The 23,201-nt window shown below is 42.7% G+C and overlaps 3 protein-coding genes across 4 annotated transcripts; 2 read left to right on the top strand and 1 right to left on the bottom strand.

Annotated features, from left to right (window-relative positions):
* Positions 1-2,370: 2,370 nt before the first annotated feature.
* On the bottom strand, positions 2,371-3,543 carry LOC123984564 (cyclin-dependent kinase 5 activator 1-like). Its single transcript, XM_046071520.1, has 2 exons — positions 3,028-3,543; positions 2,371-2,862 (listed from the first exon to the last, which is right to left on the bottom strand). The coding sequence occupies exons 1-2, from the start codon at positions 3,541-3,543 to the stop codon at positions 2,371-2,373; spliced, it is 1,008 nt and encodes a 335-aa protein (XP_045927476.1).
* A 693-nt stretch (positions 3,544-4,236) lies between these two features.
* On the top strand, positions 4,237-11,184 carry rpain (RPA interacting protein). The gene is made up of 8 exons (XM_046071583.1): positions 4,237-4,451; positions 7,926-8,008; positions 8,118-8,309; positions 9,292-9,364; positions 9,536-9,647; positions 9,872-9,935; positions 10,666-10,806; positions 11,064-11,184. The coding sequence occupies exons 1-8, from the start codon at positions 4,424-4,426 to the stop codon at positions 11,091-11,093; spliced, it is 723 nt and encodes a 240-aa protein (XP_045927539.1). The 5' UTR covers positions 4,237-4,423; the 3' UTR covers positions 11,094-11,184.
* Positions 11,185-12,204: 1,020 nt separating this feature from the next.
* On the top strand, positions 12,205-22,603 carry LOC123984449 (26S proteasome non-ATPase regulatory subunit 11A). Of its 2 annotated transcripts, none has more exons than XR_006828447.1 (13): positions 12,205-12,763; positions 13,526-13,627; positions 14,806-15,002; positions 16,012-16,069; positions 16,207-16,401; positions 17,238-17,382; positions 18,366-18,426; positions 19,819-19,881; positions 20,057-20,182; positions 20,383-20,418; positions 20,528-20,601; positions 20,747-20,890; positions 21,380-22,603. XR_006828447.1 is itself a non-coding variant. In XM_046071365.1 (13 exons), exons 1-12 carry the CDS (start codon positions 12,673-12,675, stop codon positions 20,887-20,889), a joined length of 1,269 nt encoding a protein of 422 aa, XP_045927321.1. In that variant the 5' UTR covers positions 12,243-12,672; the 3' UTR covers position 20,890; positions 21,380-22,603. The 2 variants fall into 2 exon arrangements, 1 of the variants encoding a protein (XP_045927321.1); XM_046071365.1 differs by having other exon boundaries at positions 12,243-12,763; positions 20,550-20,601.
* Positions 22,604-23,201: the final 598 nt, after the last annotated feature.

Raw genomic sequence — 23,201 nt, 5'->3', positions numbered from 1 at the left:
AAAGTCAAGATATTTTGCCATCTGCTGCTTTGATTTGGACTATTGTTTTAAAATATGTCTGATGAAACCCCCAACTTTATTGAACAGCAATAGTAAATTGCTGGAGTGCTCCTTAAATAGCCATTCAAACTGATTCAACCTCTTGCCTGGATGTTGGAGTTTTTTAAGCCCATGTAGGCTATAACTTGTTTCTGAAAGGGGAACTATTTCATCTTGGAAGGGTCTTTTGGGCCCCTCAACAGTGGAACACTGGAAATCCCGATGAGGGACCGATGCTTGGACTTTGTCCATGTATGTGATCTAAGGCACAACCAGCCTTTCACACATTTTCTTCATTGGAGTCCTTGTGCCCAGTCGCCTGGATGTCACATCACTGAGTCTAGCTTCCAGCAGTTCAGCCTGGCGACCAGTCTCTTCTGTAACATCTTGTGCGGTCTGCCCAACACAAAGCAGCATGCTAAGAAACCTATAGAAGCACACATGCATGGCAAACAACTCAGTGAATAAGTAAGCCAGGTCAGCCGACCAGAGAGTCTCTAAATATGGGACAACTGGACTGGACCGCACCAGACAGGACAGGACCAGTTCAGACCAGACTGGAGCAGATGGACAGAGAGAGAGAGAATCTGTGTTGTTTTAGTAATGAGAGTAATGAAGGGGTGGGGGCGGTGGGGGCATTGCAGGGTGCACTTCAAACAGCAGAGGAGGTCCTTTAAAACAAGTGGCAACTGCAACATCAAAGCTTTGCTTTGGAAGAAAAGTCACATCTACACTTGCCACACACACCTGGAATATAATCACATTTTCAATTATTCTGATGTGTGTAGCCATTGGTTGAGACAGATCGACTCTCTGAACATGTCTTCCACGACCAAGGCCCTTTATCATTAGTACAGTACGCAGCGCACAACATGAGTGCAGTGTTTTAAAACAGAAATCGCTTTCTTTCTTTCTTTCTTTCTTTCTTTCTGTCAGTAAAACATTTCTTATGATCATTCAGGACAGCACCAATATGGACTGCAGGAGAAAGTGCAGGGGAACAGGAAGGAATTAAATAATTCCCCGTGTAAAATATGCCTTGGAGGGCTCAGTATTGCATTTTCCCATGTTTTTTGTAAATGTAAACATCTTACTGAAGGGCTTGTTTAATAATTATTAATCTTTGTTGAAGGGATAAGCATTTCATACTAATCATACTAAACATCTGATCTCCCAATTCATAGCAGATTTGACTGGATAAACCCAAATATTCACCTAAAAGTACAGCACTTTATGTAAGATGCGGATGAATTAATCCACTACAGTACAATTAAGCCGAATGGTGACTTCATTTTCACAGTCCGAGAAGGTCGAAGACTAGTTGGGTTGTGGTTGATTCCAGCTTGTCCGTGTTATGGTGTTATTTAATGCTCTTAAAGTTTCAGCAGTGGACCTCGCAGCCAGTGTTGGGGAGTGCAGTAAGCTTGAGCAGGACAATAGGAATAAGGTAAAGTGGAGTTGGCAATGAGCAGGTGGTCATGTGCAAGGACATATGAAGTGGCCTCATGCAAGGTGGTTCTTGTTTTTCATCCCCCTGATATTTCTCTTTAGCGAAAATGCCTGGATGCTATCGCACATTATCATCGTATCAATATCCTGTATCTTCATCGTAATAAAATTCACCCTCAATTATTAAATCTGTGTTGTCTGGCATTTCTAATCCCATGTTTATCAAATGAGAGGAAAATACTTCAATGGGAATATCAGATTTCATTTCATATCTCACTGAAACAAGGTGTAGGTTAGGGTGATGCGTGTCTCTTGGCCTGAGACGAAAGATAAAAATGATGTGTATCACTTTCTCACAGCCTGTTAATGTCACATCACCAACCCTGCTGGCCAGTTATTTGATAAATCCTAGTTCTCCTCGTCTGTGTAACATTATTCTTGAATGACTACTGATCATATCTCTGCATTAAAGCTTGTTATTGTCACATCCTGAGCTGAGTGACCCACCCGTTGGATACCAACAGATCCAATCATGTCATATAATATGGCTGATGGTGGGGCCAGCACCACAGCAACCCAGATTTTATTTGCCTTGTTGTGGTAAAAGTGTCCCATATACCAATTGCTGCCTTCAGACGAGACCATTACTGCCGCTGTCTGAAAGCCTGTTAAGTGTTTAGGTGGCTCATTAATCAACTCAAATGAATTAAACTTCTTTTTGCTGGGTTAGAAACAGGATATTTGGTTAATGATAAACCAGTAGAGACGCCAGACAACAGTACTGATCTCCGGTATCACTACACTGCGTTACATAAGTCCAACCTGTTATCTCCACCAATCTTTCAATGTATCCATCCTTACTCCCCCCCTCCCACCTCCCTCTTATCGGTCAAGGCCTATGAGGAGTTTGGTCTTCTCCTCCTCTTTCTTGCTCTCGTTCTTCAGGTCAGCAAACACCTGGGTGAAGAAGTGTGGATCGGTGTTGATCTGGAGCATCTTGCCGCTCATGCGGTTGATGATCTCCAGGCAGCGGTCCCAGAAGGCTTCCTTCTCTGCCTCGACAAGGAAGGGCTTCAGCGGGTAGGAGATCTCATTGCCCATGTAAGAGTAGGACAGGTAAAGGCAGGTGAGCAGTGAGGCCTGCAGCTCGCGCTCTGAGGCCACCTCGGACGAGACCACATCGCGGCACAGCATGTAGAGGAAGACCACATTGGCCGGAGTGATGAAGCCCTGATCCTGCCAGCCCTGTAGGAGGAGGGAACGATCCACACTGCGCAGCCACAGCACCGGATCTGTTGGGGATAGACGCTTCAGTCTGTAACACCGACGGCACAGGAACTCACCCAGGCTGCGCATTAGTTCGCTGGTGGAGGCCTGGGTTTGAGAGAGAAAAGGAACAAAAGTAAAGTTAAGAGAGTTAAAGAGTTAACAAAGAGCACTGGGGTAAGGATTGCAGAAATGAGGCAGCAATTAGTTTAAATAAAATGATGACTTTCGAAATACTAATTTAGTGAAAAATCTTCTGAAGGTTCAGGCTACCTGGACGATGACACGTTTTGGCGTGCCAGTTGCAGTAGACGGCTGGATCCCGGAGCCTGTGAGGGAATTCTTTTTGGCAGCGACAGTAGCTACGTTTGCCAGGGTCTTGGAGATGGGCAGGTGGGAGGAGGTAGTGGTGGTAGCGGCCGAGGGGTCCTGGTTTGAGGAGTAAGATGAAAGGTTAGCGCAGGACTGAGACTTTTTCAGCTTCAGGCTATTGGAGGCGGAGTTGGCTGTGGCAGTGGTGTGGCCTTCCGGGGAGCTCCCTTTCCCACCGTCCCCGCCGTCTGACTGCAGCTTCTTGGAGCCCTTCCTCTTCGCCGATACAGCCACAATGCGTTTCCATGGCAACACATTGATGATAGAGGGGCGTTTGAGGGACTTGGAGGCTGCTGCAGCAGCATCCTTGGCGTTCTTGCTATTCTGTACCGCTGTGTAGTGGCCTACCGTGGCTGGGCCATCCTCAAACAGCACTGCTTTGCGGTAGCTGGGAGACAGAGAGAGCACTGTACCCATGATGCCTGCACGAGGGTTGGCAGTGGGACACAGAACAGGGGGAGTGGGAACTAATTGGAGGAAAGCTCTTTGATTGTTCAAGGGAAAGAGCTTTGAGGGGACCAAAGTGTTTCACTTCTAGAGGAAGTTGAACCTGTGAGTAAAGAACACAAAGGAGTAGCAATATTCCCTATTAGTTATATTACATGTCGTAAACAATGCAAAATTAAGTCATCGACAACAAACACTTTCACAGTGCCCTCACTGTCCTCCAGTTATATGACAACTGAGCAAGCAATAAAGCTCCAGGGGCTTTATATCTTAACTCAAGGTCCGTTGAGTTTCCAAAGTCAGAAAGACTCTTACACTCCGGCTTTTACTTCTTTTGTAAAGAGTGAAAAGTTTTCATGGTAGTTTGTGATTTTTTTCTGAAGCATTCTGCCACATTTCACAGTTTTTCTCAGCTGATGGAGTTTACTCAGATGCCCAGATAGATTTTTCCATGGTGATTTTGCCGTCACCTAGCAACCATGTCAACTGATTCGAACTCTATTTCCCAAAGAAGACCCTAAAGGTGATGAAACACGGGGACAACTTTTTGAGCAATGTTGCTGGGTAATCTTGCTGGTGGCAAGTCTGGCTATGTTTTGAACGGATAATGGCGGGCGGGGTGGGTGGTGGAGTGATGGGGGAAGGGGAGTATGTTAGTAATCTTTACTCATTACCATTGATGGCAACATTGCCCAGCACCACTGCTCGAAAAGTTGCTCCGTGTATCATAAGCTTAAGACGTGATTGAAATCCCTTAAAAAGCTAGTAAGTAGACTTTGAGTACTTAATGTTTTGGTGAGGAGTGAGTGAGGAGAAACCTTATCAAGTTTTCCCAGAGGAAGGGCATGGAATGTGGTTAAAAGCTCATCCAAAAACTGGTAAGTGGACCTTGAGTTAAGTGTTGGGTTTTTTGAGGGAAGTGACTTAAAAGAAAACCTTTAAAGATTTCAAAAGGTTACTGACTGAATTTTACAAAAATGCTTAAACAAGAATCTATGATGATAAATAAATACAACTTAATATGGTCTCATTATGTTTTCACCCTGAGATCTCAAGGTGATTTAAATTTTCTTATAAATTCTATAGCCACCATTTGATGGCATCCCTTCACAATATAATATCCAGACCGCAACACCTGTGTAATAAATGCTCAACAGTGATCACATAAAGGATTCTTTTCTTATCAAAGACAATGAGCATGCCTCCATAGTTTAATAGAAGGGACCTCAGCAACCATGCATTTTGTCATTTGGTTTAAATCTCCAATGGAGGCTTAGTGTCTGTGAATAAACAACGCTGGTGATATCTCTCTACATAAAGCATATGCATCGCCTCTCAGGTCAGTGTAACACTGGCCTGCATCCTCTCCAGTGTTCCTCAGTATTATATAAGAACCAAGATAAGGCCAGAGATGCATGAGAAAGAAATGTGCGCAAGCATCCATCTTAGCTTCAAAATGGAAGCCTTGAAAACAGCCTCCAACACAAGGCGGCTTCAGAAACATCAGCCTGTGCTCTTACACATCCACGGATTAAATGTAGGCTACATAATCTAAACATGAAGAATAGAGCGGTCACACAACTGTGCATTAAGTGATTATGTCTATAATGTTGGCTTTTGAGCACTATTTGGGCCTTCGCATTAGGCTGTTCATTATTTGCGGGGCTGAAATAAAATGTTGCCACATGCGGAAAAACAATCCGCTGTGTGATCCTACCTTCTGATTAATCCACTCTCCTTGTGAAATCCATGTATCACACCTTGGCCCCCCTTGCTGCTGTGCAAATGCGGTCAAAATGTGAAAATGCTTTTCACACCGCCAGCACAAGCAGTCCAGCTCCCAGGACGTGAAAACGGTTAGGTCCCTGATTATAAATAAACCCCAGCGTTACAGGCCGACAGGTTTGCCTCCTGGTGGGCTGCAGCCTTTCTCAAACCTTCATTTATAAAAAGTCCCCCGCTCGTTGATGCGAAGCAAAAGCGAAATATGCTTCACCGTAGTCAGTGGGAAGATGTCTTCCATTGAGAGCCGAAAATCTATGCGATCACGGCTATGAATGTCCCGCGACGATGCTCACAGCTTGGACAAACCTCCATCAGAAATAAATAAAACAGCAGATATGGGTCTAAAAACCTAAGTCAAAACAAAGGGGAGAATACCAAGAGAGAGGGGAGAAATGGCCACAATGAATTCCAAAAATAGACAGCCGCTTATAGTCTACTTCAGCTATGCAAACCTGCCAGAGAGAGAGAGAGAGAGAGAGAGAGAGAGAGAGAGAGAGAGAGATGCGGGCATCTGCAGTTATTCGGGTTGGATGTGGGAGAGATACGGCGCCTTCTCATTGGCTGCCGCCGGGATGCTGCCGCCGCTGCTGGCCGTAACCGTCGCAGCCGCGCCGCTGAATCCATTGGCCGCTGGCGCGCTGCAGCCTATTGGAGAAGTCGCTGTCCGTGGTGCTGAACCAGCCGACCAGACGTGTCAAAGCTGCTGCTGCGGGGGGGCTGAACACGGAGGATTTTGTGAATCAACTTGAGTGGGCCTGTCCCCGCTATCAAATCCGCCTGCAGACCATAGACTGCATGCTGCAGACACATGAGCTCATTTTCCATGAGCTTATGTGGTTTATGACGGGGGGGTTGGGTGGGGGGGTCTCTCAGTATTAGGAATAGGAACAGGAACAGCACTTCTAGACTATTTCCATTTCCTGCTTTATTATAATTATACTCCATTACACTGCAGATGGAACTACTTTTTTACACCATTTTTAAATTCGATTGACAGGTTTAGTGGGTTTTCAGATTAAGATTTTACATAAAAACAGATACATTTCTAAAATAATTTTATAAGCATATAAGCATTGTGGCCCCTTACCAAAAAAAAACAGTGTTTCATTTCAATGACTGTTTGAGGCTCAAAGAGGTGAAACTATCCAATATTTCACAAAAGAATGCTGAGCATTTAGAGAAAAACGTGAAAACATACAGATTTGTGTAGAAGCTTTATTTTTGTCTTTCCTCTCCCATTAATCATGTCACAATCCTTTCTTACTTATTTTGTGAACCTTTGGAGGGGCCCGACCCCTAGGTTCAGAACCACTGGACTAAAGTGCTTAAATATTTCGCTTGTAAATCTAAGCTCCACCTCGAACAGCTAACATGTTTACAGTAACATGCTGCTCACACATCGATTCATCACCATTCTAATAATGTCATACATAATTATATGTTGGTCAATGGCCACTTTTACTGTAGAACTAATTCTTTTCATTTTGATAGCCTATATTTTGTTGATAATACATCTGTACTTTTACCTTTGTTTTTATTGCAGGGCTTTTATTTGTGATAAAGCATTTTTTTTAAATGAATGTACTGGTACTTTACATTAGTAAAGACTGAATACTTCGTCCACCACTGAAATGAATCTGTATTGGCCTTATTCCTAAATCAGTTCCTAACCCTTATTACCATGGTTACCAAGCAGATAGGACAGGATATGCTGGTTAGGAAGTTTCTGTAATACGGCCTCTGGAGCTCCCAATCTCAGAAGCCACAGATAGGCTATGCGGCAACCCACATCAGACACCCAAACTGGCTGTAGATGCAGATCAGCTGGTGTCATTCTCAATATTCTCTCAGCAGGGGAAAGTAGTCAGAAAGTAGCTGAGGATTCCTGCTTTGTCCACAATTAATTGATACAAATATCTAGATCCAAGACGGCTTGATTCAGACTGGACAGAGGTAGTTTATGTATTGACTTCTCAGACAGAATACTTAAGCAAAGTTCAGTCCTCTGCAAGACGACTCTGCGTGGAAATAATTTTTTTTTAAAAAGAAGAAGAAAGAGAAGAAGAAAAAGGAAATCTAACTAAAATGGTCAGTGGAAATGTAAAGTAGGGCAACACTGGATTTGTAGTATATTGGACAAAACATGTGTACTATGTATGTACTGTGGTGGTTTTGCAGTGTTAGGGAGTGAAGAGGTTGCAGTAGCCTAAAGGTTAGTAGGGGTTTCACAAAATTGTACTTGCTGATAGGAATGACTGTAGGAAATATGTATAGAAATTCAAAGTATATTTTTAATCGTTTGATTGTTTTTTTTCTAACACGTGCTGGGTACTTTAAGGCAATTCCAAAACTTTAGACTTCAGTCATTTCTACTTTCACGGCTGCAGACAGTTAACCAGTTTTTGGCAGCACTGAACTACATAACCCACCGTGCAATGCGCGGCAGCGCACATCCACTTCCGGGGTACGGGGTAAAAAGCTGACATGTTTTGTTTTTGAAGTCTTCCCCAATTTAGGTCAGTTTCTTTTAACAAGTATTTGTATATATGCAAATTCCGACTCGCTAGCAACACTACAGATGGACGCTCTGCACAGACACCGCTCCCTTTATAAAGGAACGACTCCGCCATGGAAAGAAACATACCGCAGGGTGAGAAACCAAATGTTAACTTCTCAGCTAGCTAGCATGTCGGGACGCCGCGAGCTCTTGACAGAGTTTAACACTGTGCTGCTCTGGTTTTGTCTTCTGACTTTTGTAGCGCTGTGTAGACAGACTCAAAAACAGCCGGTCGAGGCTGCTGGAGAGATACCGTCAGATGGAGGAGAGCCAGCAGGGCGGCGGCTCCGGGGCCTCCACCATCGTCCAGGAGGTGATGGAGGAGGAGTGGACGGCCCTGCAGTCAGAGGACCGGAGACTGCCCTCGCTGTGGGGGCCAGACGGCATGGCAGAGGTCGGGCTTTTTCTTTCCGTTCTTCCTCACTAGGTATACTTTCTATATGTGTCTCTCGTCCTGTCTCTGGGTCTCGGTGTCACTTACTGTTAGCTCTGTGACATGGATTGTCCACGAGACCCTCACCTTCAGAGTAGGGATGAAACGGTAATCAGTATTACCACTGTATTGTAAAAATGTGCCAATAAATATTAATGTACTGATACACACACTGAAACCATTTCAAGACATTTTATATTGAAAACTACAATCGCCATTTTGTTTGCATAAAAAAATAAAATGACAGCAAATACCTTTTTGGTAACAAATGAAAATCATCTAAGTGTGCATTACCAAGATTTTATATTTTATAGGTAATACAATGACCCCATTGACAATTACATGAAAACAAATAAGTCTTTAGAAGACGGTGATAGTAACTGCAATGAGCCCAAAAACTATAAATACAGAGGAGTCTGTAGCGTTTCTAGATATGCTGGTTGATTGATTAAAATGTGTAACGTGTTATCATGTGCAGTGGACCAATAGACTCTGCCGACACACGACGCACACCGCAACAGAACAACGTTAGCGTTTTTACAAGAGCAGCAACCCTGAGAGCTTCAGTTTACACGCCATTAGCAAGTCAGAGAGACAAACCAAAGCTAAAAGTTAACTCACCCTGCGTTCACTATAAGGTTATTTTCTTCAATCAAGTTCCCCTCATTGCTCTCATAAAAACTAAAATACGAGTGACTGAAAAATCTCTGCAGCGTTGTCTTCCGCTGTGTTGTCATTGACCCAAACAAACCCACTGCGTCTTTTGAGACAAAGATTGTAACACATTTTCAAAATAAACCTTTCTTCACATGCAGTCAGTCAATAAAGCACTCAGAACAGAATGAACAGAATTAATGAGAGAGCAAAGTCTTGACATTATCTGTTTCTGACTGTCAACGCTGAAAGCCCTGTTTACAAGTTTTACTGCTTCATTTTTTAACAGATGTTCAGTGTCATGAAGGAGTATGATGAACTGGCGGTACTCGAAGAAATCCAGCAGGAACTCTTGTCTCAAGGTGACACATTTCTATGAAGGAACGCATACTGACTGTAGATATGACCTTAAATGTCCAGTAATACCACATTTAGACAGATGCCATCAGGGCTGAGATATTTCTACAGATGCACAGATTACAACGTTGCGTGAGCCCCTGCTAACGCTGTTTATTGTTTTCTTTGTGCCTCAGAAATGTCTATTATTGAAGAATACGAAAGGAACCTGCAGTTTGAGCAGCAATACATATCGTCTGTTGTGGAAGGGATGGAAGAGATCCATATCATTTGCCCTGTGTGTCACACGTGAGTTCAAAAATGTTATATTGTAAGATATTGACAGAGGCAGATAGTTACACACCACAATTTTCAAAACCGGTCTTACAAAGCCTTTCAACTGCAGTGAGTTATACCTTAAGTTGCAAAAGGAAACATATGGAAATCTGTCTCTTCTGTTGTATGTCAGGAGTTTTATTGATGATAAACACATTTTAATGATTCAACATTAGCATGCTTTTTGTGTCTCCCAGGAACAACTTGAGCATCAACAGCCATTTCATCTCCTGCCCCTGTGGATTGTACATTAACACTAAGGTTTGTTTGTTAAACGCTATCCATTTAAAATTAGGGACGCAGGAAACGATTTCTTAATAAATTTGATTACTAAAAAGCATTGACACAAATTCTTTGCATCGATGCTTCGTTTAATCCATATAACTGTACAGCACACTGTTTCGCACACTTTCTGGGGACATCCTTTTCTGCCATGTCCACTGCGAGATAAACATTAAGAAATTCCCTTAGAAATCCCAGGGAAAAAAAGACTTGAGAATCATCACGTTTTTTAAGTTTTTCTTCGGTACCAAAGTAATCCAGTAATAGATGTCTGTACATCCACAGGTACAGGACATTAGGCAGTATAACAAACACAGGTCGAGGAGTAGCCCACAGCTAAGTTACTGACCCTATGGCAACATTATACTTCCTGTTTACATCTGTACTTCCAAATTTTAGAGCTTGATCATTCCTCAAACAGAAGTAAGACAAATACATTACTTAGACAGGAAGTCCCGGCAATATGATTCTTATATCCCTAGAAAACTATCACACACCTGTATCCATTCATATACAGATATTGGTCCTGTGTTTAAAATTTGTAGACATAAAACAAAAACCCCTCAAATGTTTTTAATTGTAGAAAACAACACGTTTTGGCGGCTCTGCTAAAAGCCTGTAAAATAATGGACAAAAGCAAAGGGTTTGATTATGTAAGTAAGGAATGGCTTTGGCGAAAGTGCTGGAACATTGTGCACCCTGTCTTTAGAAACGGAACATCACCCCGGATGTCCTGCGGCATCTTCTGGAGACCAGGGTGTCGGAGCACATGGAGGACTGTCTCCACAACCCGATTTTCTCTGTAGCTCCCAACACAGAACTCTCACCCAACCTGATGATAAGCTGCAAGGTACGGCACCGTCTCACACCAAAGGAAATCTGTTGCTGCTGTGGGAAAACATAACATAACCCTGCTGCAGAATGTTTTTTTTCTCCATGGCTGACATAAAGAAAGAAGTGTTATATGTTCTTTATTTTTATTTTGTATGTTTATGTATTCTCTGCTACTTGACTGACCCGGCTTCCCTGAAGGAAGAATTATCAGTTGTAAAGAATGGATTTTTTTTTTTTTTGGCAACACAAGTTTATTGTTCACTTCTGTTTCAGGTTTGTGACTACCTGTCCGTTGTCCTGTGAAAGCAGATGCGGCTGTCATGAGTGACCTACCTTGTGAGACTTGGATTTTCTCTGTATGTTTTGTGAAATAAAGGTTATTTTTTATATTTAACACGTTGATGTTCTTTATTGTACTGTTTGCCTCTCTCTGATTGAAATCATATTGAAGCTGTGACAAACTTTGTATACACACCCACACCATTACAGAACTACACAGTTATTTAAGTGAAACCTGTATACTATACTTGTCTAGCACAGTGTTCTCAGTTTTTAAGTTGTCCCCTAGTCACAGTAACCACATACACTCACTGGCCACTTTAGTGCTAGTACCAGGTTGGACCCCCTTTGGCCTTCAGAATAGCCAGCCCTAGGCAACTGGCTATGCCAGGCCACATGCTTCTATTGTCCAATTTTGGTGAGTCTGTGTGAATTGTAGCCTCAGGTTCCTGTTCTTGGCTGACAGGAGTGGCACCCGGTGTGGTGTTCTGCTACTGTAGCCCATCTGCTTAAAGGTTGGACATGTTGTGCGTTCAGAGATGGTATTCTGCAAACCTTGGTTCTAACAAATGGTTATTTGAGTAACTGTTGCCTTTCTGTCATCTCAAACCAGTCTGCCCATTCTTCTCTGACGTCAACAAGGTGTTTTCGTCCACACAACTGCCGCTCATTGGATAGTTTCTCTTTTTCGGACCGTTCTCTATGAACCCTAGAGATGGTTGTGTGTGAAAATCCCAGTAGATCAGCGTTTTCTGAAATACTCAGACCAGCCCGTCTGGTTCCAACAACCATGCCACACTCAAAGTCACTTAAATCCCCTTTCTTCCCCATTCTGATGCTCAGTTTGAACTTCAGCAAGTTGTCTTCACCACGTCCACATGCCTAAATACATTGATTTGCTGCTATGTGATTGGCTGATTAGCTATTTGTGTTAACAAGCAATTGAACAGGTGTACCTAATGAGTGTAGATGTAGGCCTAACTGTATTGCTAATTATCACCAAAATACAAAGGTGCTATAGCAGTGCACATTGCAGACAAAATTATTTAAACAAAACCTATTTAGTTATATTTTCAAATAGATTTTTGTGTGTTACAACATATCCGTTTTCCTATTTTTAAATGTAATCCAAATTACCTCTTGGCCTGCTCTGGTTTGACAGAGTGAATTCACACAAATAATAAGAGACACATTTTTCTGCAGGTGCAAAATAGCTTGTTGATAGTGCAGTTTGTCTGTCAAATCAAATTGTGTCACTAGCAAATCGGCGTGGCATCTTTCGCTAAATTTGATACTTTACATTCATTTCTTGCCTTGTAAAAACCTAATTATAAAGCATAGTATAAGATGTAGAAGTTGTAAGGGAATTTTGAGACACCAGCAAATTTCAGACTGATATCAATAAAACGCTATTCCTCGCGTCAAATAAAACCTTATCCCCCTAAATGACCATACGCTCTAAACGACAGATGATGATTAATAAACCCGACAGATTTCCTGCACTTATATGCATCACCGGTAGGGGGCAGCATTTTCCCGACCGTGTGAACGACCTGACCGGAAAACAAGCAGGCAGAGCGGAGCGGAGGCAGGCAGAGGAAAGATGGCAGCCGCGGCAGTGGCTGAGTTTCAGAGAGCACAGTCTCTTCTTGGAACAGACCGGAATGCCTCTATCGATATCTTACATTCAATAGGTAAATATAATCGACACAGTATGGCAGTAGAAGGAAAAAAAAAAACAGACTCAAGACACTGAAGCTAATTCACCCCCTCCATCAAACGTGTAGCAATTCAGTTAGCCAGCGTTGCTGTTAGCCAGTTAGCAGCTAAGCTAAGTTAGCTAGCCCAGTGCTGGCCGTCTCTTTTTTCTCCTAGCTTGCACAGTGAGTCAGCAGCAGTGGGCTAGCCGGCTAGCGGTATACCGGCTAGCTTATCAGATAGGCTAACGTTAGTTGCCCCGGCTCATTCATTTGATGTGAAATCGGGTGACAGCTGGCTAGTTAACGTTAGTATGCAGCCAGCGTTGTTCGTAGCTGTGACTCGTCTTGGCAGATGTCAGGCCGACAAGGAAATTAATGTGAAACCGAGTTGACTCTCTAAACATCGCCTACGTTGTCACCATCTCTGGTTGGTGATTGTGTGTGTGTGTGTGTGTGTGTGTGTGTGTATATACATATACACACATACCATGTTATATGTAATGTTTGACGATTATTAAAGCTAGCTATGTAGCTGTCGTCGTTTATTGTTTAATTTGACAGGTCAGGTATTCCAGCTTCGTTAGCCACTTGGCTGCTTGCCATCCAACCAAACCTCTCCATGATGTGACATAATGGCAGTCTCTAGAGGCAGAAGGAAAGAGTGTAACATCAGCAGTCTCACTGTTTGTATATGGCGGTGATTCATGTCAGTGCGGATCAGATTACATCATCATTATATGTTTGTGTGTGTTGTAGTGAAGCGGGACGTCCAGGAGAGTGATGAGGAGGCGGTGCGTGTTAAAGAGCAGAGCATCCTGGAGCTGGGTGGGCTGCTGGCCAAGACAGGACAGGCTGCAGGTAACATGACCCTAAAACTGATTTGAGTGCACACAAAGCTTCATGTCACACTGAATAGATTGAGGATTTTGAGGCTTATTTTGGTGTAATTGGATTGTTCTCACACTATATATGTTGGGATTTGATTTTGCTGATAAAGACTCACAGAATTGTCGGTATTTCCATGGGGTGCCCTTATAAAAAACAAGAAATATTGTGGACAAAGAAGGCATGTCCCTCCTTACTAAGCCTTATCATGAGTGAGTTCTGATGTCATTGAACTACTTTGTGCAGACTGCAACTCACCATTGACCTAATACCTGTTTATAGCATCAGATTTTTCCTTAAGTCAGGCTGTTTTTGTGTGTGTGTGTCAGCAGAAGTTGTCTTTTACATGAAAACAGATTCACACATTAAAGAATATTGTAGCACATCTTTGGATTGCTGTATTTGTAGCAAAATGCTGTAAAGCATTTAAATATTAATATGTAAGTTAATTTTTAGTAATGTTACTAAAACTGAAATACCAGGATGAAGACAAGGAGTTAAAATAAGTAAAGACAAGAATGTTTTCAATGGCTAGAGTGGCCTTGGGAAGAGAAGTTTGTTCCTGCCTCACATCTGGGCCAGTGAAAGTGCTGTGAGTCATCAGAACAGTAGAAAAGGAAGAAGTATAACCCTCGTCAAATGAACTTTCTCTTCACAGGCCTAGGCTGGGTCCAATATCATTCCCTATTTACAAATGGAGCTCCCCAGAGTCCTCGATTAGTTGCCAGCTATAAATCAACACCTAATTTCAAATTGATTTTGATTTTTGGACAAAACACAACTTCTGAGGATGTCCTCTGGGGCTTTGGGAACCACTGATTTTTCACCATTTTCTGACATTTTATAGACCAAACAGCTAACTGGTTAACCAAGATAATAATTGACATATTAATCGACAATGTTGATCGTTAGTAGCTGCCCTAGGTCGTAACATTTCCCTAAATAGTTCTCTGTTCCCTCTGAAATTTTGACAATTCTTGTATCTGTTGGGAAACATTATGAAAATGTGTTCTTTTGAAGTTTTGCTACTCTGTAATAATCTGATTTACTCAGATAACATTTGCACATTCACCAGCCATTGTGGCAGATTGATCATAAGCTTATATTCAGCTGTTTTCTTTGTCTGCGTTTTCCTCCTGACCTCTTCTCAGAGCTTGGGGGTCTGCTGAAGTATGTACGCCCCTTCCTTAACTCCATCTCCAAGGCCAAGGCAGCCCGGCTGGTCCGCTCCCTACTGGACCTGTTCCTGGACATGGAAGCTGCCACGGGTCAGGAGGTAGACCTCTGCCTGGAGTGCATAGAGTGGGCCAAGGCTGAGAAGAGAACATTCCTCCGACAGGCGCTAGAGGTGAGACCTGGCGTCGCAGGGCTTGTTCTTCTTTTTTAGGTTTGTTTGCTCGAACAGACCATTCATACTCAAGTGGCGCGAGATAAGTGCAAGTTTTGCGATGTACAAACTGTGATGTGGTTTATTGTTGCCACTTGTCCAGCAACCCAAAAAGAGAGGCCGCATCAGGATTAGGATTGCTCTTTGTGGTGTCTGTCTTTTTTAGCTAACTATGTGAAAAAAGATCTTTGCAACACTAGCTGACTAACTGGAAGTATCTTCTTTATTTCACTGTATTTCAGTTTAGCTTAGCTACCCAGAGGCTAATGCCAAACTGGCAGTGGAGATCAGAGTTAACTCTAGAGACGAGCAGTGCATCAAAATGAAAGCCACAAAGTTTCCAACTGACATTCCCACCTTTTTAATGTGTTAATCCAATCTACTGGTCAAAGTGAAACGATACTGTTGCACCTGAGCAGGGTTTTTCAGCAGCTGGACTGGACTACAGTGAACAAACAGGGCTCAGCTTACCCCATCATCACCAGATATAAGAAATAAAAGGGCTAGACTATGTTTTAAGGGCCAGCTCTGCCCAACATGTTTGATTTCATTAAATGTATGTCCTTAAATAAAACTTGTAAGTCACGCAGCATCATTTGCTAAATTAAATATTTTGAACTTGTCCGGTATTCATTAAATAGCTACAGAAGGGAGTCAGAGCACTGCAATTTAAAGCATTAATTGAATCTGCTGATCACACCTAATTTACATAGATTGTGTGGTGCTTTCAGGCCACAACAGACATTTCAAAACACTGTCATTACGGAAAATGTGCACATTGTGTTGGGCCATTACTATTTATTGTTAACGTGTCCAATAATTGATGGAAGGATGGAAGGAAATTCCCTGAAATGTAAACATTCTTATCTGTGTGTGTGTGTGTGTGTGTGTGTGTGTGTGGACAAACTCATAAACAAACAATGTTGTAGACCTGGGCCCTGAGATGGTGGTTGTTCTCCTCTCTCCTCAGGCTCGTCTCATCTCACTGTATTTCGACACAAAGTGCTACCAGGAGGCACTACATCTTGGTAAGTGTTGAATCTCCCAGAGTGGTGGTGGTTGTTTTAATTAGCTTGACAATTACAGTGTGTAAAACATAAATGGTGGCGTGGAGAATGTTAGTCTGAAAGCATTGCGTTGACTCTAAACTTCCTTCCTTCCTCAGGCTCCCAGTTGCTGCAGGAGCTGAAGAAGATGGACGACAAGGCCCTACTGGTGGAGGTTCAGCTGCTGGAGAGTAAGACATACCATGCACTCAGTAATCTGCCTAAAGCCCGCGCCGCCCTTACATCTGCCAGGACAACCGCCAACGCCATCTACTGCCCACCCAAACTACAAGCAGCTTTAGACATGCAGTCAGGTACGAAGCAGGACAAACACAAATCACTGTTGCCCAGCTGTATGTACCACTTAAGCTGTACACTGTACGATTTGAACCCAGCTGTGACCCGAATGTTGAGCCACACGACTCATTTTAGAGATGGACCGTTTCAGCTTCGTCGGCTGTAATTTTCTGTGCTGTGTACAGGGGGAGCGAGGACCAATCAACTGCTGCAGAACAGCCGTCACACAGTTAGATGAATTCCCCAACATGTCAGAAATTGGGGTTGGCTGTTGGAGAGTTAAAGCAGATCCACGAGTCGATTCCCCACAATCAATGCCTTTTTTTCTCACAAGGCGACACAACACTAGTCATCAAGTTAACAATATATGCACAGTTAAATGTAGCTAACTTACCCCCAATTAGCTGCAAAATGGACAAGCCATACTGTCCACATCTCCCGAGCCACGTGCAAGTCCAGACTCGCCTGCACCTCTGTTTTGTTTTTGTCTCAGATGTTTCAGCACATAGGATGACACAGGTGATCAAAGCAGCACGTTTCAGCCTTGTTAGCATCATTGTTAGCAAACAGACTTCTACCTACCTCAGAGCTTTCAAACAAATCTTTATTGACAATTATCAATAGCCAGAATGGTTGGAGTCCGGTTGACGATCAGACCATACAGTGTGAGCTCATAAATCGTGAGCTTTGGCTTTACATTGCAGACGAATTCTGAAATCGTACAGTGTATGCCCAGCTTTACTGAACAGATACACCAGATTTTATCATTTCAGGGTAGGTGAAGAAAATGGAAATTGCTCTTCTCTGTTGCAGTTAAACTTACTTGTGTGTGTGTTTTTGATTGTGTGTCCAGGGATCATTCACGCAGCAGAGGAGAAAGACTGGAAGACAGCTTACTCCTACTTCTACGAGGCCTTTGAGGGCTACGACTCCATTGATAGCCCCCGAGCCATCACAGCCCTCAAATACATGCTGCTCTGCAAAATCACGCTCAACGCGTAAGTGATATACACATGATCGTCTGCGAAACTATACTCAGGACTATGTCACTTTACACAGGCCTGCACTTATATTTTCTAATGATAAGTACAGCTTATATTTTTCAGGGTACCCGCGGGGTCTTAAAAGTATTAAATTTAATTTACAAAGGTCTTAAATTTTCTTTTTGTCAAGAAAACAAAACGTCTCTGAAGTGCTACTAACAAGCTAACGTTAGTTGGTCGACTCAGATTGGGCAAGTGTCTGAAGTTCAGAAGGCCAGAGATATGGACAACTTGACGCATAGAGGGCAGTGGTGCTGAGGTTAACACAACAAGCGGATAGGTGTGCGAGTCACTCACACTAGCGAGCAGTAATGGAACAGCGGAGCTGGAAGACCTGCAACAGCCACGGAGAGACAGTTGTGTATAAGACGAGAACGGTGTCTGTGTGTCGGCGTTGATGTGAAACATCCATCATGCTAACGCACCTTAAACTTACATCACCCAGATGTGCCAATTACTGGGACGAGGAAAAAACATTCCGGAGCCCAACTCTGTATCCCGCTGCTTTCAAGCCAATACTATATAAAACTATATTTCAAGCAGCCTTGAGATGCAAAAACAGGACAGGATGAATGATCACTGGTGCAGTCGGCATTTACATTGGCATAATTAACATGCAATGCTATTTAAATATAGAAGAAACAAATGTGCATTGTCCAAAAAAGTACATTTTTAGTAACTTAAGCTAAAAACAAGCTGCTGATTGCTGCATTATATTCTTGGAGGATCCTGGGGGTACCCTGATATTTCTGATTTTGTTTCTGCGGCCATCATTCATAAAATACTGGGTTTTAACATTTAACGTACGATGTGGGACTATGTTGAAAATATTTAACATGTTTACATGAGTTGCCAGAATGCAGTGAAAATAATTTTTCACTTGGAGAGAACCCAGAATTAGCTTTTTTCCTGCTGTCTGATTACTGTTTCTGTTTCAGTCCAGAGGATGTCCAGGCCCTCATCAGTGGCAAGCTAGCTCTGCGGTATGCTGGCAGACAGGTATCACTCTTGATTCCTAAGGATTTTCTTTCTAGTTTAAACTTTACTGACTGCTTGCTACACCTCTTTCCCTGAATGTTGACTGTCCAATCGTAGTTTAGCCACTGTAACTTCACAAAAGCCTTCTCTAGAGTAGAGGCTGACATTTTTTCAGCCAGTTTCAGACACAATGGGACAGGATTGAAAATCCACCTGTGTTAGTATATATTAGCATGGCTATCTAACTGAAGCTAGTTAGCTGGGCACCTAACCAATCGATATTTCCAAGGCAGGGGTGCACATCATTAACAAACTGCATTCGTTTGTGAGGTCACAGTTTAAGGTTAAAAATGCTCTCTTCATGATTAGGACATCCACTGTGAAGTTTTCACTAACTGTGCGTCTAGGTCTAAGTTTAGACTACAGTAATCCCTGACTGCAAAATCAGCGGTCACTGGCTAGAAATAAGAAGCTGCTTTTGTCTCTGAGACTGTTTTGAAAGAGGATTGTCAACTGAATAATGTATAATGTAATTCAGTGAGAGAACAGAAAGCAGGGTTGAGGTTTGTTTTTCAACAGAAACGGTGCTGCCTCAAACACCCTGTTGTGTACGCAATTTCCCTGCCTTTTAACACCGTTGTGTTTACAAACTTGTCGCAGCTGATTGGGTAACACCTGTGACACGCCCACCAAACAGGACAAAACATACCTCGAAGTAGGGCTGGCCAATTAAACAATAATGATAATTATCGCAATATAATTTTCCTCAATAACAATATAACAAATGTTCAACATATGGTACCCTTAAATGTTTGATTTAATTAATTTGAATCATGAATGAATTGGCACTCAGCTTTTCTATAGAATAAGATATTTATTGTTGAGGAAAAGGGACTGAAACAAGATTTACTCATCATAATTGTTTTGAACGTTTGTTGAGTGGTCCACTGTTTGGCATCACGTGTTTTTCACGTTCTGACCATAAAGAAACGTTTAAAACCACAGTTATCTGGTTAATCTGGTTTCTTCAGTTTTTTACTCAGGAGCAAACATCAGCCTGTAAACTTGAAAGAAATAATGATTTGACATATATTGTGATAATTATCGAAACCGAATGATATGACATTTTTATTGTGATAACATTTTTGGCCGTATCGCCCAGGCAGACCTTGATGCTTGTTGCGCGACGCTTCAAGCAGACATGTCGTTCAATCCCAAAACATTTCAAAACGTTTTGAGATTGAACTCGGCACAGGTGTAGCAGCAGTAACTGAGGGGGGGGTCTTAGCAAACAGTCAGTTAAATTGGATTTATTTATTAACATTTATTTTGTGTATACAGTAGTGCATTCTGCAGTGTCTCTTGCATTATCCGTTGTCACGTACCATTGCCTTTTGTTTTCTTTTTCTGTAGACAGACTCACTGAAATGTGTGGCACAAGCCAGCAAGAACCGGTCTCTGGCAGACTTTGAAAAGGTTTGTGTCTGGAGTTCGGTGCTGTATGTTGACCTTGTTGTGGCTGTGGACAAATCAACATTATAAATGAACCTGCTGTGACTGGAACCCTGTCTTTCTGTTTAAAGTTTGGATGATGGTTTAGCCTTTCCCCTCATTTGGGATTAAAATGTCCTGTTCCCACCCCCCCACCCAGGCACTAACAGAGTACAAAGCAGAGCTGAGGGATGACCCCATCATCAGCACCCATCTCACCACTCTGTATGACAACCTGCTGGAGCAGAACCTCATCAGGGTCATCGAACCTTTCTCCAGGGTCCAGGTAATCTTTTAATTGTAATTGTTTAGCAGAATTCTATCAGCCAGATTCAGTTACATTAAGGTATAACTCAGCAAAGTTCATGAAGACTAGCTTACTCAGTAAATATGAGTAAGCACGCTAAGAATACTTAGTATACTTACTAACTATACTTACTGTCTGATGGTTTTAATCATCGTGCTTGTCCTTGTTTTCTCTAACAGATAGCACACATTTCCTCCCTCATCAAACTCTCTAAGGTAAGATCTCACTCGTCTTCATCAATGTTTCTGTTTAGACTTTCACTTTTATTGTACGAGTTGCCCATTTTAAGTAATTCCTTCGTTTCTTACAATGAAATACCTACAGACAGATTGTGTCTGCCTTGCAGGGAGACGTGGAGAGGAAATTATCACAGATGATCCTGGACAAGAAGTTTCACGGTACGTGTCTGCTGCTCTTTCAGTGTGCTCCATAGAAAGAGAGAGAGAGAGATGAATGTTTTGTGTTTCAGCCCTCCAATAGCTTTTTACAGTTCTTCTCTTTGTTTTCCTCCATTTATCATCTCACCCTATTCCTACCTGACAGGTATTTTGGACCAAGGGGAAGGTGTGCTGATTGTCTTTGAAGAGCCGGTAGTGGACAAGACATACGAGGCGGCCCTGGAGACCATTCAGAACATGAGCAAAGTGGTCGACTCGCTCTACAACAAAGCCAAGAAGCTAACATAAGGTCAGTCCTCGAGTGCCACTGTTTGATAATGAAAGTAGTCGTTAGTTGCCACATACTGGTGCTGTAAGTACTCACCAAATGTGCACTAATCAGTCATATCTGGCAACAGCTAGGGGCTGGTTAGCTTAGCTCATCAAAAAAAACTGAAAAGGGGAAAGCAGAAAATCCACCTCCCAGCACCTCTTACAGTAACTGGATGCAGTGTCATGTTGACTTTACAGAGAGTAGTATCAATCTTCTCATCTAAATCATGGCAAGACAATAAGTGGATTTCTCAACATGTTAAACCATTATTTTAACATGCCTTCACGTAGGCACAGCTGACAATATGGGAAATATACCACCAGCCTAACCCTCTAAAACATGTTACAGTTTGTTAAAATGAATATCAAGCTCATTTACCAGAACCGTATGTTTCTGTAAAATCTCAGTGTTGCCTGTCTTCAACCTGCCCCCCCCCCCCCCCCCCCCCCCCCCCCCCCCCCTCAGAGAGAGCGAAACTATCGGTCCTCCTGTCCGGAGTGATGCGGGCCAGTCAGAGCTGCGCTGATCGTTCACTTCAACCGGGAAGGGACGAGGGGAGGAGGACGAGGAGATTACAAACACTAAACAACCCAGCAAGCAAAACAAACCAGCCGACCACCTGAAGACGACCCAACCGAACAACTAACTGACGCGGTTTACACGCCGCTCCTCCTGGTCCTCCCTCTGCTCTCCCTCCCTTCTGTCTCTTCCTTCCTATCTGACTGGGGTTGATCTGACGCAACGTGCTACTCCATATGGACAAATTCAGGCACTGTGCCCCCTCTTTTCTTCTCCCACCACTGGTTTCTACTGTACGTATAATTGGACAAGCCTCCTTTCCCCCTTTTATGTCCCGTTTCTCTCTGCGCTGGCCATCAGGGAATCTTGTAAAATAACAATAAAGAATACATATACAGTACTTATTCATACATGTATTATATAGAAAAGAAATCGGTCCCAGCGTGTAAATGTGGGTTGGTTGGTCGGTCTGTCTCACACTGGATTCTACCTGTCCTGTTCAGTGTGCCAACCAGCCCTGAAACTGAATGTTTGCATTTCTCCAATGTTCTGCGGTTTTGAAAAGTGCTGCCCCACAGTTAACTAGGTCACCTGAAGAATGAGGCAGTCAGAACAACCCCTCCTGTCTTCTCACACCCTTCCTATGACCATTGCCGCCTCACCTGTTTCACCCCGAGTGGTCTCACTCGTTCACAAGGCATTCTGGGATTCGTGGACCATACAGGGAATTTGCTCTTCTGTCCACTGGGGACCATGCCACATGGAGAGGAGGACATTCATCACCACACTGGAGTCACCTATACGCCCCCTTCCTTCTACCTACTCAGCACTCCTACTTCCATGTTTGTATATAACATTGCCAAGCGCCTCTGTTCATCATCCAAGGCCTGATGTAATCCCACTGTCCCCTTTTTTTATAATGCGTAAGAACAGAACAAACCTCGCCACCGAGAGCTCGGTCAGTCACACAAAGTGCTTTTGACGCTCGACACGTGACTGGAGAGAGAACTCTGCGTTCTGAGATGTGATGGTTTGTTGGGCAGAAAAGGGCGGGTTTGGATGAAGAAAATCAAGCTGTACATTTCCGGGAACTTAATTTTGCAAGGACTCTTGAGGGTTTACCATATGACATAGAGAAAGACAAATGCTAATAAAAAAAATTTAAACCTGCAAGTTGTGTGATTTTAGAATCATGGAAATGAGTTCCAGGCGTTTACTTTTGGTTCATTAAGCTTGTCCTTTAGTGAGTCTCACAGGAGGTTACATTTTTTCAGTGAAGCAATATGCTTCAAATGTGTTTCATTTCCCTTGTATAGAGTTGCATGCTTAAGATCAGTGATTTCCAACCTGGGATACTTCTGCAGTTGCCAGGGGGTATGTGGAGAGAGTAGAGTAGCTCAAGTCATTTAAAAAAAAAACACAAAACAAAACACAACTTCAATAACGATTGGATTATTTTGTTTTTATTTATAAAGTCTGCATATTGAGACTGTGACACCTGAACAGTACGCATTGTGACTGAGAGTGAAAGAAAACTGGGTAGTGAACGAATCTCAAGTTTGTTGCTGTATATTCTGAAGTCTTCAGAGTCTCATTAGTGACATCTGGTGGCGAGATTATGTCGCTATACTTAAGGGACATTGAACTTCTCCCTACACTTGAGCATTTAGCTGGTATGAATAAATATATATATATATATATGGTTATTGCAGTTATTTCTATTTGTAGTTTCTAAGAAGAACGCTTCTCTCTTCCACTTGGAAATTAA

Source organism: Micropterus dolomieu, linkage group LG02 (assembly GCF_021292245.1).
Source record: "Micropterus dolomieu isolate WLL.071019.BEF.003 ecotype Adirondacks linkage group LG02, ASM2129224v1, whole genome shotgun sequence".
NCBI lineage: Eukaryota > Metazoa > Chordata > Actinopteri > Centrarchiformes > Centrarchidae > Micropterus > Micropterus dolomieu.
This window is presented reverse-complemented; position numbering and strand designations above follow the sequence as displayed.